General features: G+C 45.3%; 1 protein-coding gene across 1 annotated transcript in view; it reads left to right on the forward strand.

The window, feature by feature from the left end:
• The window catches only part of TEX11 (testis expressed 11), a 183,437-nt gene that overhangs the window by 96,461 nt on the left and 63,046 nt on the right, over window positions 1–23,930 (forward strand). The window contains exons 12-13 of the mRNA XM_072627254.1: window positions 21,747–21,828; window positions 22,490–22,568. Of these exons, the coding sequence (XP_072483355.1) occupies window positions 21,747–21,828; window positions 22,490–22,568 (161 nt within the window). The remainder of the gene's footprint in view (window positions 1–21,746; window positions 21,829–22,489; window positions 22,569–23,930) is intronic.

Consider the following 23,930-nt stretch of genomic DNA (forward strand, 5'->3'; position numbering starts at 1 on the left):
GGAGGCCACCAGAAAGAGGTAGCAACTGTTTTTCTCATGTAGATTTAAAGGCACAACCAGTTCTGGGCAGGCAGCCAGTGGAAAAAGGCTGTTCCCAGCCACGTGGTGGCAGATGCCAACTGTCTTCTCCCAGAAGGAGGGCCCTGGCATCTCTCCCAGGAGGCCTCCATCTTAGGTGCTCTGCACATGTGCAAAAAGCCCCATTACACCAGTCAGCTGAACAGCTTCTTTCTGGATGCTTGCAGGAATTTTTCTTTGGCATGAGACCTCTGGACATTCCTAGGATTTTTCCTTTGGGACTTCTTTCAGGAAATGATTGTAGATTGCTTGGCTTTATTTTGCCACCTGCTTCTAAGTGATCTGGGCATTTTTTGTTTGATTTCTTGAAATGCAGTGGCCAGGTTTTTTTTTTTCTTTAAATCACCGTTTTTAGAGTGTTTTTTCCTTTGCTGCTGCTAGCACTGGGGAAAGGGGCTCGCTAAGAGGAACAGGAGTCATGAATCTTTAGTGGGAGAATCCTTCCTGTGGAGCTGTGGCTTCCCCCTTTTCCTTAATGTGTATTGTCATTGACTAGTGATTCCTTGGTGTCTAGGAAAGACACGGAAAAGCACACAGGTGCACCAGGCCCGCCCCCCCTCACGCACTCACGCACGCACTCTTTGTGGGCTGACTGACCTCATCACCACTAACTAATCATTATTAGAACGTGTAAGAACAGAGCAGGAAGGGGAAGCAAGGCTCCATGGCCTGAGAGTGTTTCTCTCCCCTTTTCTCTGGAAGCCTCTGAAGTGGGGTGTGGAGACTGGGAGGCTCAGTGCCGCAGATCATTCTAGACTGGGATAAGAAGGGGGGAGGGGAGCAGGATTTCTTTGTCTCCTTTCCTTTGCTTCCCCTCTGGTGGCCTCCTAGGGGCGGGGCGGGGCGGGGCGGGGCGGGGCCGGGCCGCCTGGACACCGGGCAGAGAGAAGAGGTGGGGGTGAGGGAGCTGGGTTTGAGACTCTTTTACCCCTTCCCTTTCCCTCACTGTCGTCCCCCACCCCTTGCTGCTATAGAGTCTAGGAGGAATCATTAGCTAGGGGTGGAAGTAGGCCTTCCCCCCAGCCTTCCTTCCACTTCACTCATTTCCCGTGTCCGTGGGCGAAGGCTCTGTCACTGTGTCACCTGGAGCACATCATTTTTCTCCCTAGGCCTCAGTTTCCTTAACCATAAAATTGGAGACTTGGGCTAGATGTAAGAACTCTTAACCTTGGGTCTCCGACCTTGTTTTACAAAATATTTTGAGAATTGCATGGCAGTAGAATTGGTCTCCTCGATGCATTTGAACACGTTTTTTTTTTTTTGGCTAAGGGGCATCTTATCCCCAGGCTGCCGGAGGTTTGTTCTCTGGCCCAGTGCTGACTGCAGAGAGGGTGGGGGCAGGAGCTGCTTTCTCTCCATTTCGCTCCCTCCCTTTACAGCTGCTGGCCAATGCTAGAAAATGCTAGAATTGGAGAAGGGGTGCCCCGCCCAAGCTGGAGTGTGGGAGAGAGGTGTGGCTGCAAGGTTTTCCTTCAATTTCCTGCTAGTGGGGGGGGGGGGGAATGGTGGATGAGGGGAAGGTCCCTACCCTCTTCCCGTTTCCAGTTCTTCTGCTGCTGACAATAGGGGGATGGTGGTGGGGAAGAGGATGAAGAGGAGGAGGAAGGAGGGGGGAAGACCATTAGCAGAAGGGTAAGAGTAGTAAGATGCAATTTTCTGCATCCTCCACCTCCCTTCCTTGCTACTGTCACTGACCAATCAGAGGGAAGGAAGATGGGAGGTGGAACCTAGTGGCTGCAGAGGTGTGGCTTCCCTGCAGCCCTTCCAAAGCCTCTCCTCTGTGGCTGGCTGATAGGGCTCTGCAGGGGAGGAGTTTGGGCCAGGATCAGAGCTTAGCAGAGCACAATAAACTAGAGTGGGATGGGAAAAGCCCTTCACCTGGGAGGTTGGGATGCCGTGTTTCTATCCTTTGTCACTGTGTGACCTTGGGGCAGGTTTCTTCCTCTCTCTGGGCCTCAGTTTCCACTTCTGTAGAGTTAAGAGGGTAGGCTAGATGATTTCTAAGGTCCCTTCAGGCTTTACAAAGCTATAAATTTGTAAGGAAGGGGCCAGGAGACGCCCATTTTCCCCTCTCTCCCTGCTGATGACATTGAGGTGGGAGGGAGGAGCCTGGGGTTGGAACTGTGAAGTGAGGCCGGTTTGTCTTGTTGCCTTGTTGCATTTCTTTCCCACCCCCTTGTCATCCCTGGTCAGATTGAATGGGGTGAGAGCTTAGTGTAATGGAAAGGGGCCTGGGAGGGGCAGGGTTTAGTCTTAGCTTTTCCTACCCCTTCCTACCCTATTTCCTCATCTGTAAAATGAAGTGATGAGAAGTCACACTGGCTAGTGCATGGGCATATTGGCCAGCTCTCCTCCCACCTTTCCTTCCCAAAGCTGAAGGCAAAGGGGAGGGAGGAGTCTGGGAGACTACATTGGCTTTGCTGCCCTTCTTCCTTCCAGCTAAGAAGGGAGGGCATGGGGGAAGAATGAAGGCTGGGCTGGAGGTGTGGCTTCCAGCTTTGCTGCTGGGGAGCAAGGGCCGTGGCTGTACCTGGCCAAGGAGGCTTTTCTTCTCTTCTCGTTGATTCCTTCCTGTGCCTTCCTTCTCCTCCTTCCTGCTGCCACGAACTCCTGATTTAACTCAAACGAATAGGGCAATAATGGGGGCTTGGGGAGGGGACAAGGTTTGCCATCTTTCCTTCGCCCTCATGCTCCTTGGAGCCTGAGGAGGGAGGGGGGTTAGGTGGGACTGGAAAGGTGAGTGGGAGGCAGCCTGAGAGAAGGCACCAGTGGTCATCCAGAGCTTTCTGGGTGAAGGTTAGAGGAGGGGAGAGACAGGCTGGGAGCTCTCCCTTCTTCTCTTCCTCCTTTGCCTCCCTTTCCCCTTTGTTGCTGCTGGCTAATCCTGCTAAAGGGGTGGGCCCTTCTCTTTCTTCTGCCCCTTACTGTCCCAGTTGGAGAGTGTTAGGCAGTCTGGAAGGTACTTTCCCCTCGTTATTGCCAGTCTAGCCCTTTGCTGCTGCTTGGTACTTGGTGGCCACTTCAGGGAGAGGAGTTGGCACAGCAGGGCATGGCATGGTGACATGTGTGTGTGTGTGTGTGTGTGTGTGTGTGTGTGGCTGCTAGTTGAGGAAATTCTTGTGTATGTGCTTATATGAGAGGACCAGCTTAAGCAGGCACTGTGGATGAGGAGCTGCTGTAGTCTGGCAGAGCACATGGGGGAGTGTCCATCACATTTCCATTTCCTGTAGGTTTTACAGCTATTTCATTGCTTTGAGACACCCCAGGGAATAGGGCATTGAGTGCAGTGCTTCAGGACAGGGAGACTTGGGTGCAGATCCTGACTCTGATTCCTACTAGTACTGTAACCTTGGGCAGGTTAGCTAACTTCCCCGGGCCTCAGTTTCCTCATCAGTAAAATAAGAGGTTTAGAATTGATGGCCTCTAAAACACTCATTATCCTCATTCTAAAGATGGAGGAATTTGAGCCTTCAGGAGGTCAGGCAGTTTGCCCAGGGTCACAGAGCTGGTATAAGAGAATGAAAAATATCAGACTAAGTCCTGGGGTTACAAATGCAAAAGCTAGACATCCCTTGCCATTCTAACTAGAAGTGAGTGCTGGGCTTCCAGGTGAAGTCCAGGATGGCAAAGCAGGTTGACGGCACCTTTTCCATTTGGAGTGGCAGCGCTGATTTGCTTGGAGCTAAAGAACTGGAAAGTGGCAGCAGGTGCAGCTGGGACTGCCTAGCTGGAATGGAGGGTTCTACATTCGTTCTGGAAGTACCCAGACCTTGGCCAAGTATTCCGGCATAGCAGTGATGGGGGTCCAGCCTGCTCCATCACTCTTCTTGAGAACCTTTCAGGGCTAAAGCTACCTGTAGCTGAATTGGGAGAGAATGTGGAACATTTATGGCTGTTTACTACAGGAGGGACTGCAGCTAGAGAACCCATTGCTTATTCTACCTTCTCACTTCACACTGCAAGTTGTCACCATTTCTCAGGGCTTATTCTTGTGGAACTCAGTGTGGCTATCTAGGAGATGTTCAAGGACAAGTGAACATTGGGCTGAGTGGGTCTGGGTGGCCAGTTTGGGCTGATGTCTCACCTCAGTGTGGTCTGCTCTTCAGCCCCTGCCTCTCTCCTGAGTTCCCCTCCAGACGTTGCCAGTGGCCTACTGGACCTCTCTACAACACCACAGGCCTGGCATTTTCATCCTTGAGCCTGCTTATTCCTGACTGCCCTGTCTCTATCCACATGACCATCCTTTTCCTTGTCTCCTGCTAACCTTGGGATGGCTTTTTGCCTCTCCAACTTTCTCCTCCTCTACACTTTTGCTAGTGTTAACTCTTGTTGGTTCATTCTATGCAGAGACCTCTGCTTGTCCTCTCCTTTATTTAAAAGGTATTTGTTTCTGCAAGCCTTTATTTTATTTATTTTCTCCTTCCCACTCTCCTACCACTCTCAAATTAAACAAGAAAAGTAAGAGAAAAAGAGAACGCTTATATATGCGTGGTCCAGCAAAACAAAATCTCACCTTGGCCATGTTCAAAAATGGATCTCCATCTGGGTGGCTCAGTGGCTAGAGCACTGGGTCTGGAGATAGGAAGGCCTGAGGCCAGATTCAGCCCCAGACACTTAGTAGCTGTGTGATTCTAGGCAAGTCACTTCACTGTTGTCTACCTCAGTTTCTTCAGCTATAAAAGGGGGGATAACAGCACCTAAGTTCCAGGATTGTTGGGGAGATCAGATAAGATATTTGTTAAGTGCTGAACATACTTGGCATATAGTAGGCACTTAATAAAGTCTTGTTCTCTTCCCCCCACTCTGTGGTGACCATGTGAGCACGGTGTTTGATCTTCAGTCTTCTGGACTTGTGGGTGATGGCACTGCTTAGAATTCTGAGGGCTGACAAAGTGGCTTTTCTCTCTAACTTGTTCCTGTGCACATGCTCCCTTTGCACCATGTTAGCTCCCAGAGGTCTCCTTACTGCTTTCCCCTGAAGCCATCCCTTTCTTTTGGGTTCTCCTGCTATTCGTGTTGGTTCAAGCCACTAGTGCCCTTCTCCATGGACTGTTCAAAGAATGATGCATGGTGCCCCCTTCCCTCTGAGAGGTTCCATGTCTCTGAGTGCGATTCCTTCATGCTTCTTGACAGCATCACTTGCACTATCAGAGGTAGAAGTGGGACAACACATACTTCACTACCCAGGAGCAGGGCTGGTTCTTCAGTATCCTCCCCATTCTAGAGATGAGGAAACTGAAAGGAAGTGATTACCCCAAAGTGACCCGGGCCTAAGGGGCTCCAAGCCTGAGGCCTTACTCCAGCCACTGCCTCTTGCCCATCTGTGGTGTCCAAGGGCCTCCCCAGTTTGATGCGGGAGGAAGGATGGTGCCAGCCTGGTTCTCCCCATGCCCCCCCTCCACATATACTATACTTGAGCTGAGCTGGATTCCACCAGGCCCCCTGAGCACTTGGGATACTTGGGCACTTCTGAGCTTTCACTGGAGCTATGTCTAGGATGCCTCTTCATGTAGTCACTTTTGATAGCAGCTCATCCATCATTCAAGGAGTGACCTAAATGCCATTTCCATGCAGTGTTCTCTGCTTCCTCTCTGCCTGGAAGAGCGAGGAGGAGGAAGATTATTTCATGGGGGTGGGGAGTCTAGAATTCAGGAAGGGCAGTGTTGTTAGTCAAGAAACACTTGTTAAATGTTTATTTGATAAATACACTAGTAGGCATAGTATTGTACTATGTGCTGGGGCTATAAAGAAGGGCAGAAGACAGTCCCTGCATGCCAGAGGCTCCCACTCTAATGGAGAAGATCACATGCAAACAACTATGTACAAACATGAAACAGAATAAATTGGAAATGATCAACATTTCAATAAAATGAAAGGAAGGGTAGGAGGTGGGATTTTAGCTGAAACTTGGAGGCAGCCAGGAGGGAGGGCATTCCAGGGATGAGGGCCAATGAAAAGGCCCAGAGTCTAGAGATGAAATATCTTGTTCAAGTGAGGCTGGAAGGGAAGTTGGAGTCTGATCAGAAGAGCCTTGACTTCCAGGCTAAGGATTTTGGACTGGAACAGTGTTCCTAACTTGGCATTAAGTCAACAAACATTTATTAAGTGCTTACTGTCTTCTGGCCCTCTGCTAAATTGTGAAAATACCCTAAATACCTACCCCTAAATCCAAGCAAAAAGGAAGGTAGTCCCTGTCTGTAAGGATCCTGGTACAGGGGAAGAACCTAACGGGGACTCTGGGGCTGGTGGAGAAAGTCATCCAGAGGGCCCAGAGCAGGGCTCTGGTACTAGGTACCGCTAGTCTGGGCACTTGTCCTTTGATAAAGGGGCTGGGGAGGATGCTTAAAGTGATCTTCTAGGGTCTGGAGCTTGCTGGAACAAGTTGAAGAAAAAGAGGTCACGTCTGTGAATTTTGTCTATAACTGTATTTCTGTAGAATGGTGTTCCTTTGTAATCTTGTATTTTATGCATTTCAAAACATGAGTGTGAGAAGGGGGGGGTCTCTAGACCTCAGTAGACTGATGCCCAAGGGCTCCAGAATGCCCAGGGTGGAGACCCTCCATTGACTACAGTCTGCTAGAAAAGCTCATGGACTTGATGGTCACAGAACATTGATTTTAACTGTGATTTATGGAGCAGATCATACCATAATACAAGGCATTCTGTACTGGGTCAGATGAACAGGATTGAATTTGAGCCAGTGTTGTGCTGTAGCAGTGGCCCTAAGGTACACTTTCTGGGAAGCATGGTACTGTTATACTCCCTAATACTGATCTTAGAAGTCAGGGGGAAGCTGAACATCTTCATTCAGTTCCTTGTTGGTTTATGCCCAGACTCCATCGGGAAAATAGCTTTCCTTCTGTGTTGTATATGCCCACTGCCCCCTGCTGGGCATTCTTCTCTGGCTATGAGAATTCAGAAGTCATTTCAGCTGGGACAATGCAGTTGAGCTGCTCTAAGTTGAATATGACCACAGCTTTCCTCATCCCTTGTTCTAGTTCTGGTTCACACTTTGTGTGGGGTCTGGAGCAGCAAGTTCTGAAGGGCTTTGAATGCTAAGCAGAGCATCCTGTATTTGCTCCTGGAGGGGATAGGGAATCACTGGAGTTTACTGAGGAGGGAGGGGAGTGACATGGGCAGACCTGGGCTTTGGGAAGATCACTTTAGTGACTGAACAGAGGACAGCCTGGAGTTGGGGGTGACTTGAGGCAGGCAGCCCCTCCCCTCCCCCAGCAGCTGCTGCAGTGGTCCAGGTGTGAGATGATGAGGGCTTGTACCAGGGTCCAGGTTCAGATTGGAGAGAAATATAATGGTGAAATGGACAACATTCATAGAGGAGGGGACAGTGTGGGAAAGGGCTGTAGCAGCGCACTAATGGCAAATGAGGAGAACCTAGAGCCCAAGCCCATGGGCACTGCCACTTTCCCATTAATTGCCTGTACCTCTACCTCTTCTCACCGCACTCTTTCTTCTCATGGTCTGATCCAAGATATGACAGCCCCCTTTCTGTCATATGGCTGAAGTAATGGGTGGATCGCCCCTGGCTTCAGCTCTTAGTGGTGGGGCTTTTTCCAGGGCTGTGAGGGCGCTACCTGGGCAGCCTTCTGCCTGTAGAACCTGTGCTGCTTCATTCTTCTCACTGCCAAATTCCTTCTGATATTCAGTCAACACACCTTTGTCAAGTGCCAATCATTTGCCAGGCACTAGGGTTATGAATGCAAAAGTGAAGACTGTGTCTTTCAGGAACATTTTACTATAGCCAACCTTTTTTCCTGAAAGTGTATGTGTGGATTTCCATGTGTTAGTGGTGTCCATGCCTTCCATGGAACCAGTTCAATACTTAAATACTTACTAATGTACAGAATCCTGACTGCTACTGAGTACCTTTGTGATCTCGGATACATTTATTTAGCCTCTCTGAGCCCCAGTTTCTTTCTCCCTTGAGACCTACACTGTAGCTCTTGGTGGTGGCAAGTCTGTCCTTGCTTCAGGTTTTGCTTTCTTGCAGGGCCAATGAGCTAGGTACAAAACGCCCTCATGCCTTATCTCCATGTTTTTCATGTAACACTTTCAGAAGGCTGGTTTGTATGAAACTCTGCCTTCTTTGTACTGTCAGGATTTCTCCAAGAAGGGTAATCTCTTGGCTTCTGCATCTTTGGCTTTTTCCTAGGATTTTCCCACCAGAAGTGGGGCCCTGAATCTTTCAAAACTTTTGTCCACCTGCTGTTTTGGCTTCCAACTGTCTCCTGCTGCCCTGCTGCCAGGCCGGATAATAAAAAGCTCTGTGTCTCAAAAACAGGCGGTAGAATAACGCTGGGGTATTGGCCCTGCCTGCTGGCCTTTAACTGCGCTGGCTCCAAATTCTCTCACCTGCCCATTCACATTTCTCCATTTTTTTTGTCCCGAGTATGTCTGTTCAGTTGTTCTGGGCTGTTCTTCAGATCTGTGAGGTTATTTGAGAAACTAGGCCTTGGGGTTCCTGGCTTCCAACCTCCTAAACAAATCATCAACTAATTCTCCCAGAACTTAAAAAAAAAAGGGAGAAAGAGAAAGCTTTGCTGATCAGCCTTTGGTTTTTTACTGTATGTTTTCCTAGTATTCTTCTTCTCCACCCCCGTGTAACAAAGAAAACCATTTAAGCCAAACTGTCCTGCTGAGAGGCGTGCATCCCCATGTCGCAGTGATAGCATCCCATGCCTTTGTCTCCTTTCTCTTTCAAAAAGTAGCCAATGTGTTAGTCAGTTATCTGTTCTCTGGGGCCAAGTACTGGGCAGCTAGATGCTCCAAGGTCCGGGTCTGCCCTCCTACAGCCAAGCCTGATTTCCTCGTAACACAAGCTCCTACTATCTCACTAGTGAGCCCTGGGAAGGAAGGGAGCAGGTGGTGTGGAGGAGCTGTCCTGGGGGGGGGAGGTTCATGTTTTTCTTCTGGATTTCTTTCATTCAATTCACGTGTCAATGTAATGGGCGTGAGAATGAGGCCAGTGGTGTTAGACGCTGAGTTTACCCAGAAAGAAACAAAAAAAGTGACTTCCCTCCAGGAGCCTTCTTTCTCTGGGAGGGAGGAAGGATGTTGCGAATGAAGAAAGAAGTAAATACGAAGTACTTTGGAAGGATGAAATCGCTGAGAACAGTGCGGGTGGAGGCCGAAAGTTTCCACTTTCCCTACGGAGCGCAGGCCTCCACAGAGCTCCACTTCAAAGGATTTTTACGTAATGGGAATTTGCCTGCATGCTTGGGCACTGGGGGATCCAGGAAGGCCATGCTTAGTGACGGAGGGGACAGACAGGAGGGGGGCAGTGAGTGAAGCAGCGCAAAGGTCCCCTCCCCCCATTCAGCCACCTTTCCAACTGTGTCTTCCGCTTTCACTTGGAGGTTTCTGTTTAGTTTGGAGCCAGATAGGCAGGAGCAAAGGGAGCGAGTGCCCCGTACTATGGAGTAAAGTTAACATGAGTGGCTTTGGGAATGCAAACTTCTTTCAGAATTTTGAATGGTAGATCCTGGCCCGTGTTTGTAGACTCGGAGTTAGCTGTGGAGAGCTGTGCCTTGAACCCCTGGGGTCAGAGGAGACCCTGAAGGGGATGGGTGTAAATGGTGAAGAGAAGAGAGCCCAGGATAGTTTGGCAGGACTGAGGGAAGAAGGGGGCAGGGAGGCCCCAACAAAGGAGGGAGAGGAAGTAGGAAGATGAGGGAGGAATGTAGAATGGAGCCAAGAGAGTATCTCCCTGAGCAGGGGCTGGGGCTCCCGGTTCCTCAGCTGAGTCCAGGATACTTGGGTGCCCTATGCCTAGGCCTCGCCAGTGTTGGGGAAATTACTTTCCTTGCCTCCCTTGAAGTCATCTTGTATTGACATCATTCATTCACTAAACATTTCTTAAGTCTCTTCTTTGAGGTCCCGGCCCTGCTAGCCCAGAGTGAAAGTCAATAGTAAATAGTGACTGTCTCTCTAGGCCAGTTACCCTCAGGGGCTTCACCTCCCAGCTAGATTGTTTTTGGATTAAAGGGGCCTTCCCTGGACTCACTTCTTAAAGAGGCCTATTCACTCAAAGTGACAATATAAGACCTTAACCCCAAAGGGCCAGGGTCTCCCATGGCATCCTGGGATATCTCCAGTCATCCTAGTCATCCAGGCCACTGGCCCCAGATGACTCTGGAGGAGAAAGTGAGGCTGGTGACCTTGCACAACCCTCCCTCCCTCAAATCCAAGTCAAGTGCAAGTCATGTCATCATTTCCCTGATGTCATGATCCTCTTAGAAAACTAAGCACAACAGCAACAACTTTGTGCCAAGCACTGTGCTGAGCCCTGAGGTTATAAAAAAGAGACCAGACAATCCCTGTCCTTAAGGAATTTACAATGCATTGGGTGAGATAACATGCAAAGAAATTTGTGCAAAGTGAGCATCCTACAGAATGATTGGGAATGATGAACAGAGGCAAGGCGCTGGAATGAAGAGGGCTTGGGGAAGACTTCCTGGGGAAGGGGGAATTTGAGGTGGGACTTAAAGGAGCTGAGGAGAGAGAGGGAGGGCACTTCATGTCTAGGGGACAGCAAGAGAAAATAATCTGAGCTGAGAGACACTGGGGGGTCGTGTTTGTAGATCAAAGAGTACATGGAAGGCAGTAAAGTGTAAGAAGGCTGGGAAGATGGGAGGGAGTTTGAAGGCCAAATAGAACTTTTGTATTTGCTTCCGGGAGGCAGTAGGGAGTTGCTGGAGTTTATTGAGTCAGACCTGCAAACATGTACAAACAAGGCAAATGGGAAGTTGGGTATCTCAGAGGAAAGGAGGGTAGAGGCTAGGAAGGGCTTCTTGCAGAAAGTGGGATTTTAGCTGAGATTCAAAAGGGAGGGGCATGGAGGGAGAGCATTTCAGGCATAGGGGATGTTGATCTGAAAACTTAGTTAAAGAAAAGGGACAGGCTAAATACGTACATTTTGTGATTTAATTAATTAAACAAATCCCCATAAAGATAACAGTTACATAGCGCTATGGAGCCAGGATCAAATCTGGCTGGCTGGTACAGAAATCTTCTGTCATATATACATTCTACCATGAGAAAGGAACTCTCTTAATTGAACAAATCATAAATTTAGTAAGACAAGACAATTAACAAAGCATTGTCAGTTGGGCCTTGCGATTCCAGGCTGTGTAAACATATGTCTCAGTGACATACCACAAGAAAGGAAATCCCACCGCTAGGGGCAGGCTTCCTGTCCTAAGCAGGTACTTGAAATAGCTGACACAGGAAAGGGTAAACAAAGTTTCAATTGAAATTACAACCCAGCACATCAGTGTTTTTTTTTCCTTATCACTAAAATGCCAGGAGAAAGGGTCTCCTAAGGAAGTTACTAAGGCAGCCTCATTTGCTCTTCTTAATTCAAGCTTTGGCCCTTATTAAAGTCCAAAATTTATATTAAATATTATCAGGGACAACAGGTGAAAATGGAAAATCAGGAGAAGTATAGCCACCAGACCAGTGTCACTGAATCATAAATTATGTGGAGGAGATTGGCAAGGTAGGAATAGGCCAGATGATTTTTTATTGGATCCTGGAAGTAATAGGGAGCCACAGGAGTTTACTGAATGGGGGTGGGGAAGGAGGGCAGGTGGTTGCATGGTCAAACCTTTGCTTTTGGAAGATCAATTTGGTAGCTAAATGGAGGCTGGACTGGAATAGAGAAATATTTGTAAGGAGTCAGCCAGCAGGTTTTGTGGCAACACTCCAGGTGTGTGGCACCGGCATAGTTACAGTGTCCACCTCCTGCTGTGCCTTCTCCTGCCTGATCTCCAGGCTTTTGAGGAAAGAGTTGAGAGGAAACAGGGGCCTTCCATTTGCCTTTCATTCAGTGATTTAACATATTCATGCTTGGTCATACCCTGAACACTCCAGTGATTCTGAATTTCTCAGGTCATCATCTAAACCCAGTGATTCTGAATTTCTCAGGTCATCATCCAAACCCAGCCCCTGTCCCCTACCACCCATTCCTTATTCCCATCCTCCTCAGCCTTCCCACCCCCAAATCCCAGCCGAATCCCAGCCCTTCCATTGTGTCCATAGGTAACGAACTGGCTTTGTCTTAAGTCTTTTGCTCTCCCATGCTGCCCTGACCAGCCTTTTCAGTACTGACTGTGCTCAATCCCCTTAGCTCACTGGCCAAGGTGGGAGATTTGGAAGACTCTTTGCTACCCATTGCCACTTCTGGGTGTTCCCCCTTACTGGCCCCACTCCTCCTTCGAGGTCCCTCCAATAGACATCTTCTACCAGTCAACGTCTTCATTGCTGTTGTCAGCACACCTCCAGTGCACTTCCCGTCCTTTCTAGATGGGTTTGGTACCTGACTCACGATCTTTTTCTACTCTGCTCCTCCTGCCCTCATGTTAGGGAACTTCAACACACACATATACATATATGTATATATGTGTATATATGTAATACATGTGTGTATGTGCGTGCACACACATATTGACCCTCTCTCAAACACCTTACCCTCCCAGTTTCTCAGCTCACTCATTTTCTGTAACCTGTTTCACTTCACCTCAGACATCACCCCCCAATGCACCACCTTCATGTTCAGGAAACTCTGAAATTCTCTTCTCTGACCGCAATCTTTCCACCTCTCCCTCTGCCTTTCTATGCCAAACCCTCCTCTTCCTCCACAGTGTGACCTCCAAGCCCTGGCTCTCTCTCCCAGGCCATCATTCCTGCACTAGCCACTTTTTTCTGCTTTCCCCATCGCCATCTTTGGCCCCATGATGAGCAAGTTCAATTCTCCACTCCTTCTCTGGAGTCCCTGGCTTCCTTATCACATTGCCAACTGTGCCTTGGCTCACGCCCACCACCCACGCTGTCTTTGCTCGTACCACATGTGCAGCTGAACAAAGATAGAGAAAAACACACCTATTCTGACAAGGTCCACTACAAATTTGTTATACAAGACCTCAAATGGCAATCCTTCTATACCTTCCTCATCAACTCACTATCCCTTTTTTTACAGTGGGTCTTCCAAACCTTCTCATCCCTCCTCAAACCCCTCCCGTGGTTTCCCCTCCTCCCACTCTGTCAGCTGAGAACTTTGCCTCAGATTTTACTGGAAAAAATTGAGGCTTTAATGCTGAGAGCTCCCTCTTCTCCACTCGTCTTCATCACTTGGACGCTTCCTGCCACAGTCTCTTCACCCTTGTCTCACATGAAGAGATGACCCTACTCCTTAGCAAGGCAAACCCCTCTGCCTGTTCAAGTGATCCCATCCCATCCAACAGATTGTCCTTCTTGTCATTTCCACTATCACTTAGCTTCAGTTTTTCCCTGTCTACTGGCTGCTACATCCTCAAAAACCCCTCACCTGGTCTTTTCCTCCTTACTGTTGTCTTATATCCTTTCTGCCCCTTGTAGCTAAACTCCTTGAGAAAGCCATCCACCATAGGCACCTTCAGTGCTTCTCTTCTCATTGTCTTCCTAAATCCTTCCCACCTGTCTTCTGACTGTATCATTCCACTGAAACTGTTTTCTCCAAAGTGATCTAGGTACCAAACCCCATGGTCTTTTCTAAATTCTCATTCTTCTTGACTACTCTGCGGCCTTTGCCACCCTTGATCAGTCTTCTCTCACTCTCTCTCTTCCCTATAGAGTGTTTCAAAACTACTCTCTCCTGCTTCTTCTACCCATCTGACTGCTGCATTAAAAAAAATTATTCATTTTAAACTTAAATCCAGAAAGAGAAGAGGAAAATAAAAACCTTTCCATGTACACAGCAGAACGTGAGAGGATTCAATATAAAACAATAAATCTCCATTTCAAGAAAACCTCTGCAATAAATACTACATATTATTTTCGAAGCTATCCAGCTTTTCTGTGACTCCTTCTAGGTTTTATTTTTTCTCTGCTGCACACTTCTTCCCCCTCCTTCCTCCCTCCTACCCTAGAGAAGGCTACAGTTAAATGTGAATATATATATATACACATACACATACGCATACATATCTGTAAACATACATACATAGACACACACATATGTAACCATATTATGCATATTTCCATTTGTCAGTTCTCTTTCTGGTGGTAGAAAACATCTTCCTTCATAGGTCTGAGTCTTGCCAGGATTTTCGTGTATTACAGTATTCCATCAACAATCATAATACAACACAACTTGTTGAGTCATTCTCCAGTGGAAGGGCATCGATCATTGTAGCCAAATAGGGATAAGATATCTCAATGTTATTTCAATGTGCATTTCTCTGATCAATAATGATTTGGAGCATTTGTTTCATATAATTATATATAGTTTTGATTTCTTCATTGAAAATCTGCCTGTTCATATCCCTTGACCATTTATCAATATTGGGGTATAACTCATATTCTTGTAAACTTGACAAAGTTCTTTATAAATTTGAGAAATGAGGCCTAAACAATATTGAAGACACATAGTATAGTTACCCTATTTTTCTCTTTTAATTAAATCTATTTTGGCTTTAACTTTGAGATTATGATCAGTACCCCTGCTTTTTTTTACATAATAAATTCTACTCCTGATCTTTATTTTAACTGTGTGTATCATTTTTATTGTTTTCCTGAAAGGGACATATTGTCAAATTCAAATTTTTAATTCATTCTACTAACTGAACTTGTTAAATTTGAGATGTCTAGGGGAAATCCCCTTCAAGACATCCACTAAGCAGTTGCAGATGAAGAAAGATTTTAGGACAGGATAAATATATCTGAGAATCATCCTCAGAGAGAAAAATGAAATTCATGAGAGCTGATGAAATCATCAGGTGAGATAGTGTAAAGGAGAAGAGGGCCCAGGATAGAGTCTTTGGGAGGATTTCAAAAGACATTCCTTTTAACAGCTCTGTGAGGTATCTCATGGAAGGATTGCTGTCTATATTGAGCTATAACTGAAACTTTTTACTTTGTTCCTCTGAACTATCTTTTGAGGTAGATACTGCAGCTATTCATAAGGTCACTTTTATAGATGAGGAAACTAAGGCTTAGCTTTAAGTGACTTATCCAAGGTCACATAGCTAGTAAGTGTTGTTGGAAGCAGGACTTTCTTTTTTTAAAAAATATAATTAATTTGTTTTCAGTTTTCAACAGTTGCTTCCATAAGTCTTAAACTTTCTCCCCCTCCCTCTCCCCTCCCTCCCTGAGATGACATGCAGTCCTCTATAGGTTTTACACATACATTCTTATTAAACACATTTTCACATCAGTCATGTTGCATAGAAGAATTAAAACAAATGGGAGAAATCATGAGAAAAACTAAAACAAAATATAACATAAGAGAAAATAATCTGAAGCAGGACTTTCTTAACTCTTAAAGTTTAGTGCTCTTTCCATCATGCCACACATACATGGGCATCCCATTCCTTTGTCTACCCCATCTCTAATGAGATTCATGCATTGACTAGTCCTTGAGTACCTTCTATTTATAGAACATTATGGGGAATATAAGATAGGATCCCTGCTCTCGAGGAGGGGAGGATAGAGACAATAAAACATGTAACTAGCAACCAACACAAGGATATTATTAAATATGAATGGTAGAGCAAAGGCTTCATAGAGGAGACAGCACTTGAGATCATAGATATCTGACAGAGAAGGAGAGTAGAACAGAGAGGGTGATTTGCGGAGCCCACTTTTGAACCCAGACTCACAATTCAACACTCTGAGCTGAACTCCAAAGGGTATATGTAACTTGGAGAAGGTTGAGAGGTGGGAAGAGGGTATTTCAGGTTTAGAACAGCATGAACAAAGGAATGGAGGTGAGAATGATCGAAGGAATTTAGGGGACAACCCGTGTTGATAGTGGAAGATAGGAGTATAAAGGCAGAGTGGAGTTAGACTGTGGAGAGCCTTGAATGCCAGGTTAAGGATTTTGGACTTGCCTCTGTAGACAATGGAAAGCCATGGAAGGCTTTTTTTCTCTTTCCTTTCATGAAAGTGACATCTTAAGAATCATGTTAACTCTTTTGGAAAGTGAGAAAGTCACAGTGCTAAGGTGGGAGGCCATAGCTTGAGTAGCCACAAGAATTAACCACCAATATAACGTTAAAATAAGCCTGTAAACAAGGGGCCCAAGTCACCAGTAACCAAGCAGATAAGATGCTTTGGTTTTGCACTGCCTTTGGAAAATCCATATTTCAGATAGAAGGGATTACAATGGCAGATTCTCTCTCTAGGACTTAGCGACTGGATATAGGAGGGGAGGAGTCAAAGATGACCGAGATATTTTGGGATTGGGTGACTTGAATCAAGATGGAAAGGGTGACAGAAACGGGGTGAAAGTGACAAGCTTGAGGTGACAGTCGAAGATGATCAGTATTTCATGAATGAATGAATCTAACTTCAGATGGGAAATTGGCGCTCAGGGAAGAGGGCAGAGCTGGAGATATGGGAGTCATTGGTGTTGAAGCTCTATGAATGGATGAGATCATGGGGAATGAATGTGTTAATGAGAGAAAAGCATGGCGCTTGTCCACATTTAAGGACCAAGGGGAAGAAGGGTTAGAAGAGGAGATAAAGAAGGAATGATCTAAAGGGAAGAAAAACTAGTACAGTGTTCCAGAGACTGAGGGAGATGGTTTCAGGAAGGAGTTGGTTAATATATTCTCTTTCTCTTGAAATGACTTAGTATTATATGGTTTATTTACTTTTTGTATTTTATTTCTTGTGCATATGTTGTATCCCCTCAGTAGAATGCTCTGCCCTGGAAGACATGGGCTGGGTTGTTTTTGTCTTTGTCTCCTCAGTGCCTAAGGGCACAGTACTGGGCACATAATAGGTGTTGAATTTGAGAGAACTAAAATACTTAGGACTGGTTATAAATCTTTAGTGACATTTGAGAATAGAATTTTAGTAGCAAAATAAGGCCAGAAGCCAGATAGTACAGTGAATAAATGTAGGCAGTGGGCACAAATTACTTTTCAAGATGTTTGATGATGAAAGGAAGAGAAATAGTCTGATTGGTAGGATCAGGGAGTAGGAAGACCTAGACCTGCATTTTTGAAGGCCAGAAGGCAGGCCCAGGGCACATGGCCCAGCCCAGTTTGGGGAAGGTAACAGTGTAATGGACGAACATTGGCATCGGTTAGTTTATTTTGTTTGTTGGTGTCTTTCACATTTGAAAATGTTTTGAGTGCCACTAATTTTACCTGATGTCCCACTTGGAACATGTGTTGTGCTTGAGGAGTGTGCCGTCAGAGAGGCCATGGTCAATTAACTGTGCTCAGATAAAAGTTCTGCTTTGTAGACACAGACTGGATCCTTAGGCCTGCCCAGCTATCTCAGAAATGTGTTGTCAGCCACAGGAAGACCCAGAGAAGAAATTGTGGGTGTTGTTATTTAGTAATTCAGACACGTCCTACTCTTGGACCCTGTGGGCCATAGCGTTCCTGGCCCTTCTATCCTTCACTATCTTCCGAAGGCTGTCCAAGCTCTCGTTCATTGTTTCCATGACGTTCTCTATCCATCTCATCTTCTCTCGTCCCCTTCTCCTTTTCACTTTATTCTTTCTCAACATCAGGATCTTTTCCAATGAGTCCCATCTTCTCATTATGTGGCCAAAGTATTTGAGCTTCACTTTAGTATTTGACCTTTCAGTGAATAGCCTGAATTGATTTCTTTAAGTAGTAACTAATTTGATCTCCTTGCTGTTCAAGGGACTCTCAAAAGTCATCTTCAGCACCACAATTCAAAAGCATTTATTCTGTGGCGCTCAGCTTTCCTTATAGTTCAACTGTCACAGCTCATCATTGCTACCAGAAAAACCATAGCTTGATTAGACAGACTTCTGTCAGCAAGGCCATGTTGCTGCCTTTTAGTCTGCTGTCCAGATTTGCCAGAGTTTTCCTCTCAAGGAGCAAGTGTCATTAATTTCACAGCTGCGGTCACCATCTGCAGTGGTCTTTGAGCCCAGGAGTATGAAATCTGACACTACTTTCATTTCTTCTCCCTCTATTTGCCAGGAAGTAATAGGGACAGTAGCTGTGATCTTTGGGTTTGTTTTGTTCTTTTTTTATGTTAAACTTCAAGCCAGCTTTTACTCTCTCCTCTTTCACCCTCATCAGGAGACTTTTTAATTCTTCACTTTCTGCCATCAGAGTTGCAGAGCATATATCTGCATATCTGAGATTGTTGATATTTCTCCTGGCAACCTTAATTCTGGTTTTTGATTTGTCCAGTGTGGCATTTCACATGATGTACTCTGCATAGAAGTTAAATAAGGTGACAATATATGGCCTTGTCATACTCCTCTTCCAAACTTAACTCAATCAGTTGTTCCATGTTGGATTCTAACTTTTGGCCGCCATCTAGGCTCCTTAGGAGATGAGTGAGATGGTCTGGTGCTGTCACCTCTTTGAGGGCTTGCCACATTTCATCGGGATCTTCACAGACAAAGGCTTGCACGTCATCAGTGAAGCGGAAGTCAGTGGTTTTCTGTTATTTCCTTGCTCTTTCCGTAATCTCGCAATCTGCTCTCTAGCTTCTTTGTCTCTGAAAACCAGCCTGCGCTTCTGGGAATTCTTGGTTCACCTTTTGCTGAAGCCGAGCTTGGAGAATCTTCAGTATAGCCTTGCTGGCGTGTGAAATAAGCATAATGTTTTGGCAATTTCAGCATTCTTTGGCATTGCCCTTCTTTAAGATCCAGATACAAACTGCTCTTTTTCCTATCCAGTGGCCTCTGCTGACTTTTCTGAATTTACTGGCATATTGAATGCACCACTTTTTTTTCATTTTATTTATTTTTAATGTTCTATAATCACTACCATAAAACTTAGATTTTTTTTCCCCTACCTAACCCCCAGCCCCCCCTCCCCACAACGACATACAATTCTATATCAGATCTACACATACATTCCTATTGAATCCATTTTCACTATAATCATGCTGTGTAGAAGAACTAACATAAATGGGAGAAATCATATAACAAACATTAAATACACACAAAAACATGATCTGCTACATTCTGCGATTGAATTCCATAGTTCTTTCTCTGAATGTGGAAGGCATTTTGCCTTAGAAGACCATTGGGAATTTTTTTTTTTATGTCCTCTCGCACACTGTGGTTGTTGCTGTGCACAAAGTTCTCCTGCTTCTGCTCCTTTCGCTCAGCATCAGATCATATAAGTCCTTCCAGGCCTCCCTGAAGTCTTCTTGTCCATCATTTCTTATGGTGCAATAGTACTCCATTACATTCATATACCATGATTTATTCAGCCATTCCCAATTGATGGGCATCCCCTTGATTTCCAGTTCTTGGCCATCACAAAGAGAGCTGCTATAAATATTTTTGTACATGTGGGACCCTTTCCCATTTTTATGATCTCTTGGGGATACAGTCCTAGAAGCGATATTGCTGGGTCAAATAGTATGCGCATTTTTGTAGCCCTTTGGGCATAGTTCCAAACTGCTCTCCAGAATGGCTGGATGAGCTCACAGCTCTACCAACAATGAATTAGTGTTCCAACTCTCCCACAACCTCTCGAACATTTATCATTTTCCTGTTCTGTCATGTTTGCCAATCTTATAGGTGTGATGTGGTACCTCAGAGTTGTTTTGATTTGCATCTCTCTAATCAAAAGTGATTTAGAGCATTTTTTCATATGACTATAGATATCTTTAATTTCTTCCTCTGAAAACTGCCTGTTCATATCCTTTGACCATTTATCAGTTGGGGGAATGCATCACTCTTAACAGCATTATCTGGTAGGCTTTTCTATAGCTCAGCTGGAATTCCATCAGGTCCACTAGCCCTGTTGTTAGCAACTGTCTAAGGCCCACTGGACTTCATTCTCCAGGATATCAGGCTCTAGATCAGTGGCCACACCAGATCTTTCTTGTATAGTTCTATGCATTCTTGTCACCTTTTCTTAATCTCCTGTTAACTCCTGTTAAGTCCCTACCATTTTTTTCTTTTATCATGCCTATCTTTGCATGAAGCATTCCTTTGATATTTCTAATTTTATTAGAGTTCTTTTGTCTTTCCCATTCTATTGTTTTCTTCTATTTCTCTCATTTATATATGTGTGTATATATCATATATACATATATATATATCATCACTCATATCTTTCCTTGCTATTCTCTGGAATTCTGCATTTAGTTAAGTATAATCTTTTCCTTTCCTTCTTTCCTCAGCTTACAAAGCCTCACCAGATAGCCGTTTTACTTTCTTACCCTTCTTTTTCTTTGGAATGTTTTTTTTTTGTTGCTACTTATTGTACAATATTGTCCACACTCTGTCCATGGTTCTTCAGGCACTCTGTCTGCCAGATCTAATTTCTTAAATCTTTTCATCCTTTCCACTTCATAAGGAATGTTACTTAGGTCATACCTATACAGTCTGATGGTTTTCCCTACTTTCTTCAATTTCAATTTGAATTTTGTAGTAAGAAGCCACAGTAAATCCAGTGATGTTGAATGGTTTGCTTTGGATTCAAACAGGTAACATTCTGTCATTTTGGAGATTATACCACAGTATTGCTTTTCTCTTCCTTGTATTGAGGTAGGAGGACTACTCCATTTCTTGCCCACAGTAGAAGACATAACTTACCCTGGTTCATAGATCTTCCAGGTTCCTTTGCTGTATTGAACTTTACAGCATCAGACTTTCCTCTCGTCACCAGACACACCTGCAGCTGAGCTTCCTTTTGGCCTTGCCCCAGCCAATTCATTCTTTCTGGTGCTACTTGTCATTGTCCTCTGCTCTTGCCCAGTAATGTGTCGGATAACCTTCTGACCTGAGGGGCTCATCTCCCAGTGCCATCTCTTTTATCATTTCACTTCTCTCTATGGGGTTTTCTTGGCAAAGATCCTGGAGTGGTTTGCCATTTCCTTCTCCAGTAGATCACCTTTTGTCAGAACTCTCCACTGTGATCTGTCCATTTTGGGTAACCCTACCTTGTGTAGCTCATAGTTCCACAGTTTAATTTCTGCATTTTATGCTTAACCCTTAATAGAAATATTTCCAATAGAAAATATTTCTTTTTTCTTGGATTGCTTAAAGTTGGAATGAATAAAATATCAGGGCATATCTTTGAGAATATACTGGATTTTATTATATGGACTTCAAAACTTGGATTGACTTTTGATTAGGAATCATCCCATTAGTCAATAAGCATTTATTAAGCACCTATGGTGTGCCAGGCACTGAGCTAAGTTCTGAGAATACCTAAAGAGGCAAGAGAGTCCCAGCCCTGAAGGAGCTGACGATCTAATTGGGGAGGCAACAAGCAAATTGGTACAAAGAAGCTATGTGCAGGATAAATAGGAAACACGGACAGAGGGAAGGCACTGGAATGGAGAGGGGGTGGGGAAGGTGACTTAAAGGAGCCCAGTGTCATTGGATGGAATAGTGTGTGTCAGGAGACTGAGAAGGCAGGAGAGGTCTGGGTTCGGAAGCCTTTGAATACCAAAGAGAACATTTCCTATTTGATTCTGGAGGTGATAGGAAGCTGGCTGGACTTGGAGCTTTAGGGAAATGACTTTGGGGACTGAATGGAGACTGGAGGTAGGCAGGACAACCCCCTTCCCCCCCCCACCTCCCAACAGCTACTGCAGTAGTGGCCAGGGGAGAGAAGGGAGTGACCTGTGGAAGTAATATCTAACAAAACAGCCTTTTGTGTTCTAAAGAAGTAATGTTATTGTTGTCATTCGTTTGTTTAAAATAGGAGTGCGTCCATCCAGCCGGATTATACTTAAAGACACAAGTCCTGTTGAGACTTAAAGCATCTGATGAAGAACTCCATGAAGGTAAGCCAATGAAACATTGTCACTGAACACAAGACAGTATCAGCATCTTCTCTTCTAATTTAACAATCACAGTGCTAAGGGGGTGGGGTGAGGTAGAGAGAAGGGATTGATCTCAGGGGGAAAAAGAACAAGTATCCACTAGAAGGAAAGAAAGAGAAGGTTGGAGAGAAGAGGACAGCAGGCAAATTAAAGGAAGTGACCTGATCTGTTTGTGGGCCTAGCAGGCCAGTAGAGCTGCCTGGACTTTGCCAAATCCACTGTTGGCCCAAAGAACAGGGGCCTTCCTAGGATATGCTCAATTAGGAAGCTTACATCATGATGGGGTCTGTTCACAGTGAAAAACCATCACAGTTGTTCATTCAGTAACTGTTTCCTAAGCTCTTGCATCACGGTAGACACAAAGGGAGACTGTCAGGAGGACACAGACGCTGCCCTCAGTTTCCCATAGGAGAATAAAAATCTAAATTAGCTCTAAGTCCTGTGTGCTGTGAGAGCAGATGAGGGGGAAATCAATATCTCTGTCTCAGCCGATACACTGGGGCTAGCACTTTCCTGCCAGAAGAATCTTTGATTCACCACTTTTTAAACTAAAACAAGATGTTTTCAAGTCATTATTTTATCAGTCACAACACTGACCCAATTCCTGCTGTTTTCTCTTTAGCTGCCATGAAACTCTTGGATTTCAAGATGCCTTTAGATTTCGTTTTGAACACTGCTAAGTTGCTACTGGAATATGGAAGGTATGGGCACGTTGGTTCTTCTTTCTCTACATGCTAATCGTATTATGAGATGTCTGTCCATGAGAGAAAGCACCACTTTGTTTGATGATGGAAATACAGTTTGTAAAGGCTGTTAGACCTCCCCGTCTGCTCACTGGCCACTGGAACCTGCTCAGTTGTAAGGGAAAGCTTGATACTCAGCTTGGAATGATTCAATGAACATCAAAGAGCCAAGAGTTCAGAAAAGGTGAAGTGTCTGAAACCTACAGTGCTGAGCCTTTCTGCCCTTGGGTCTGTTCTGGGACCAGTGCCTGCTGCTAACTCACAGTCAGTCTGGGGATCCGGCTTCTCAGTGTGTGGGGTGATGGGCAACAGAAGAGCCTTTCAAGCATGGCTGTTTCCTGTCTGCCTGCTGCCTTTTTGTGGACTGCTGAGCTGGGATGGGGGTTCAGACAAAAGGTTTCAACAGAGGAACTTGGGCTCCTGTAAATTTCTGCTGTCTAGGAGGTGGAAGGAAGATGTCTGTGCTTGTCAGGAGTCAAATCTCCATCTATGTTCATTGGCAGCATCAAAAGACCATGTTTCAGAGGATGACTAGTCTCTTCCCTCTCCCCCCTTTAAAAATGTTGAAAGGAAAAGCAATTTTGTGCTAGAATGTTAATAAGAATTCAAAATAAGTGGAAAAATAGTGGCAGCTGAGAGAAAATGGAGGGAACGAGTTTGGACACATTATAGTAAAATGGGGGCTCAGGGAAGAAGCGTTTATTAAGCTCCCATTATGTTCTAGGCACTGTTCTAACAGCCCTGGGAGGGGATGGTGTTGCTTAGTCGTGTCTGACTCTTCTTCATCCCATTGGAGATTTTCTTGGCAAAGATCCTGGAGTGGTTTGCCATATCCTTCTCCAGCTCATTTGACAGATGAGGAAACTGAGGCAAACAAGGGGAAGTGACTTGCCCAGGGTCACACAGATAGGAAGTGTCTGAGGTTGGATTTGAATTGAGGTCTTCTTGACTCCAGGCCTTGTTCTCTATCCACTGCAGCACCCCCTAACCACCTCTATTAATGGTATTGATACTCTGTTGCCCAGCCAGGGCTGAAAAAGAGTGCTGGGTCTGCAGTTCTGCAGTCTTGGTTCTCCTACCTGGAGTTTGTGTGGCCTTGGGTAAGTCACTTCTCCTATTGCACATTCTCTCCAGTGAATTCATTGGATGGCAGTATAGCTTCAGTTGAAGATGCTGTATAGCAGAAATGGTCTCTGCTAGCCCACTTCACTGATGCTCCAAATAAACATCTTTTTGGTGTAGGTAGTGATGCCTGAGCATAACTGACCTGGACTAAACCTTTCCTTTGCACAAGCTTTGGATCAAAGCTAGATTAAGTGT

Source organism: Notamacropus eugenii, chromosome X, assembly GCF_028372415.1.
Source record: "Notamacropus eugenii isolate mMacEug1 chromosome X, mMacEug1.pri_v2, whole genome shotgun sequence".
NCBI classification, from domain to species: domain Eukaryota; kingdom Metazoa; phylum Chordata; class Mammalia; order Diprotodontia; family Macropodidae; genus Notamacropus; species Notamacropus eugenii.